This window comes from Phytophthora infestans, genomic scaffold (genome assembly GCF_000142945.1).
Source record: "Phytophthora infestans T30-4 supercont1.213 genomic scaffold, whole genome shotgun sequence".
NCBI classification, from domain to species: domain Eukaryota; phylum Oomycota; class Peronosporomycetes; order Peronosporales; family Peronosporaceae; genus Phytophthora; species Phytophthora infestans.
The window spans coordinates 84,766-87,855 of record NW_003303546.1 but is presented as its reverse complement, the minus strand read 5'-3'; the positions used below and the strand labels follow the sequence as shown (position 1 = coordinate 87,855).

Genomic DNA, 3,090 nt, shown 5'->3' with positions numbered 1-3,090 from the left:
GCTTGCGGAGCCGATTTAGAGACCGGAGTCGTTTTGGGCTTGGTTTTCGGGGAAGCTCGGGCCTGCTTATGGGGACGGGAGGATCCGGTGCTAGGAGCGGGAGATGCACTACGCGGGCGTTTCGCAGCCGACGAATCCGCCCCACTTACAGTCGGAAGAGGAGCAGAGACGCTAGCAGCCTGAGAGGGCCCCGACAAAGGGGGAAGTGGATCCGAAACGGCAGCTGTCACCAGCGCCAGTCGTCGACGTGCCAGATCCCGCTCCGACAAGCCACGATCGCGCTCCAGGATCAGCTGTTGCTGCTGAGTTTGGGCTGCGGAGAGTTGATCCTGGAGTTTCGCGGCGGTCGCATCTGCTTCCTTCAATTTGTCACCTAGATTGACAATAACAAGTGAATATGGAGTTACTAGCAAAGGCTAAAAGAGGATCCACGTACTCGTGCGGCGAAGCTTGGATTCCAGCTCCGTTTGCGTACGATTGGCATCCGCCCACTCGGTAGCCGCCTTGTCCCGCTGAAGTTCGCTGTCCGCCTGTTTCGCTCGGATCTCGTCGCGCAATCGAGTCATACGCACGAATTCTTCAAGCGCGTAATCTCGTCCGGCAGACGCCCTCTCGAGCGACTCCTTGGTGTCTTGCAACTCCTCAGAGAGTTGAGCCAGGGCTACATCCGGCGATGAGGGAGGTGGATTTGGCGCGGAGGACCCTCCACGCGCCGACCCTAAGGCGGATCCGCCATGGGTAGATCCCACATAGTCGTTGGTCACCACCTCCTCCTGGGTCAGACGCAACTCGTCACGGAGACGGTCCAAGCTCACATCCGCAGCTGCCCTAGCAGTCTGGGAATCCTCCAGATCCCGCTCGAGGTCGTGGATCCGGGATTGGAGTTGGTGGATCTCAGATCCGGCGAGTGCCATCTCCCTAAGGAGATGGTCGTTGTCATCTCGCATAACGTCTCGTTGACGGGAGGCGCGATCCAGCCGTCCGGTCAGGTCGCGGATCTCGACCGCCTGATCAGCCAACAGGAGTCGCAGGTCCTTCGACCGAGAGGCCGCACGGTGCTCCTATCCCTGGATTTCCATAGCCTGGTCATGGACTTGGGCCCGCAAGATCTGAAGTTGGGTAGCGTGTAGGGACGCAGCTTGGTCTTGGGCATCTTGAGCCGTCTGGAGCTCCGCCGTCAGGGTTTGCACCTGATCGGAAAGAGCCTGGGCTAGAACCCGCAGATCGGTGGGACATAGGGAAGACGGACTGACCGGAGGGGTAGTGGATGGGGCCTTGCCCGACGATTTGCCGGTACGCTTGGCGGGAGACATGTGTCGCGAAGGGGAGAAAGCGGTTGTGGATGCTAGTAATGCACGCCGTGAACGCTGTTGTGCAGCGCCGACAACGTACAGGAGGCGATTGTGGTGAAGTGCTTTTTCAGAAATAAGAGAATGGGCCTGACGCGGGGTCACTATCCCGAATCAGTGACAATTTCATGTGATTAGAGAGGATTTGGGCTGGCTGGCACAGATGCAAGTTGCCTGTAGTGGATTAGCCATGGCGAGCAGCACCCCATATGGAATGACGATGGATCTGATATGAGCGATGTACGAGAAGGCAAGATCCACCAAGACTTACCTCGGATCCACCCTTACCTGGATTCACTAAGATGGATATGGGATATACTATACAAGAGTGGATCGAGTGTGGATCCTATGAAGGAAGGATGGTCGGTGCCCTCTGAAGGTGGATCTAGTAGCCACGGCTAATGAAGAGTCAAGATCCACCGCGAGGTACCCCGGATCCCATACTTCCGAGTTCGGATCCAAGGAAGGAGGATCCCGCCTGGAGGGACCTGGATCCAGGGTATAGGGATGATGGATACAGTGGATCTCGAACTTTCGTGGGACAATGGAGATCACAGACGGTCGCGAGATGATGTTGGATGATGGGAGAGCTCAGATCGACGACGAGTGCAAACTTACAGTGAAGTGGATCCACGCGACCTGGATCCGGATGAGTGTACCCATAATAGGGTGACCATGATGATTACGTCATGGATCCGGTGGATCTGAAGATAATACAGCTGGGATGATGGGTCAAGGGAAGAAGGGACATGCAGCCGAGCCTGGTAAGGGATTTAGCAGATGAAAGACATAGAAGGTAGAAATCCAGGCAGGTATAGGCTTAAATATCAATACAGACTTCAATTTGCACAGTGACACGCAAGTGCCTTCCTGCCCTCAAGAACCGGAACTACATTGGCCGTACGAGCTCCGAGAAGGCTCACACACTCACAGCGCCGGTTGAGGCATCTCCCTGTCCGGACAAACGTCGATCTCGGCCCGTGGGCTCGTCGGTGAGCGGTTTGGACAGTGCAGTCCGCGTCCGTACGACAGAAGGCCTTGCCGCGCACCTCCACAAGTTTATTCTCTTCATCTTCGTACTCGTCGAGGTGGTCCAGGATCCACCGACGCGTCGGGTGTGTCGATGGATCGCAGCCTACACTCATGAGTGAGCCAGGGGACAGATCTTGGTACACGCGAATGTAGTCGAGCTTCAGGTACATGGGGAAGGCGTCGCAAATGGCGTTCGCGACGGGGTCCAGTCCGTCGCCACGACAGACATTCTTGGGGTTGGGTGGCTGCGCTCCCCACTTACTCGACATGGCTACATTGAAGATGAGATACATGGGCTCCTCGATCATGATCTTGCTCGGGTTCTTGACGCTCGCTCCTTGCCGAGGCTCCGTGATCGTCTTGGCTGGAATCTCGTACAGTGGCTCACCTGACAGCATCCAACGGACGGAGGCGTGTGGACCCCGACACCCACTCGAGTTGGTACTGCACCCAGTCGGTGTATGCTTGCCATGGGCACCGGCCAGGTCGCAGAAAAGGGGTCCATTTTGCAAGGCGAAACTCAAGTCCTCTTTGTAGAAGCGATGGCTCGACATAAACTAAAATTTTATCTCGGGTCCGGAGTTTCCCGCGCACTAGAATAGATCTCGCCCCAAGAACAAGCTCAATGAGCGGAGAAGCCCGAGACCTCTCCACTCAACACGCAGGGGGTGGGAAGCTTGGAGCTGGGGAAAATATTTATATCTCTCTT

At 56.4% G+C, this 3,090-nt stretch overlaps 1 protein-coding gene across 1 annotated transcript; it reads right to left on the bottom strand.

The window, feature by feature from the left end:
- Window positions 1–2,188: 2,188 nt before the first annotated feature.
- Window positions 2,189–2,935, bottom strand: PITG_20809 (uncharacterized protein; the record flags this gene model as incomplete). The annotated part of the gene is made up of 1 exon (XM_002895260.1): window positions 2,189–2,935. One exon carries the CDS (start codon window positions 2,933–2,935, stop codon window positions 2,189–2,191), a length of 747 nt encoding a protein of 248 aa, XP_002895306.1.
- Window positions 2,936–3,090: the final 155 nt, after the last annotated feature.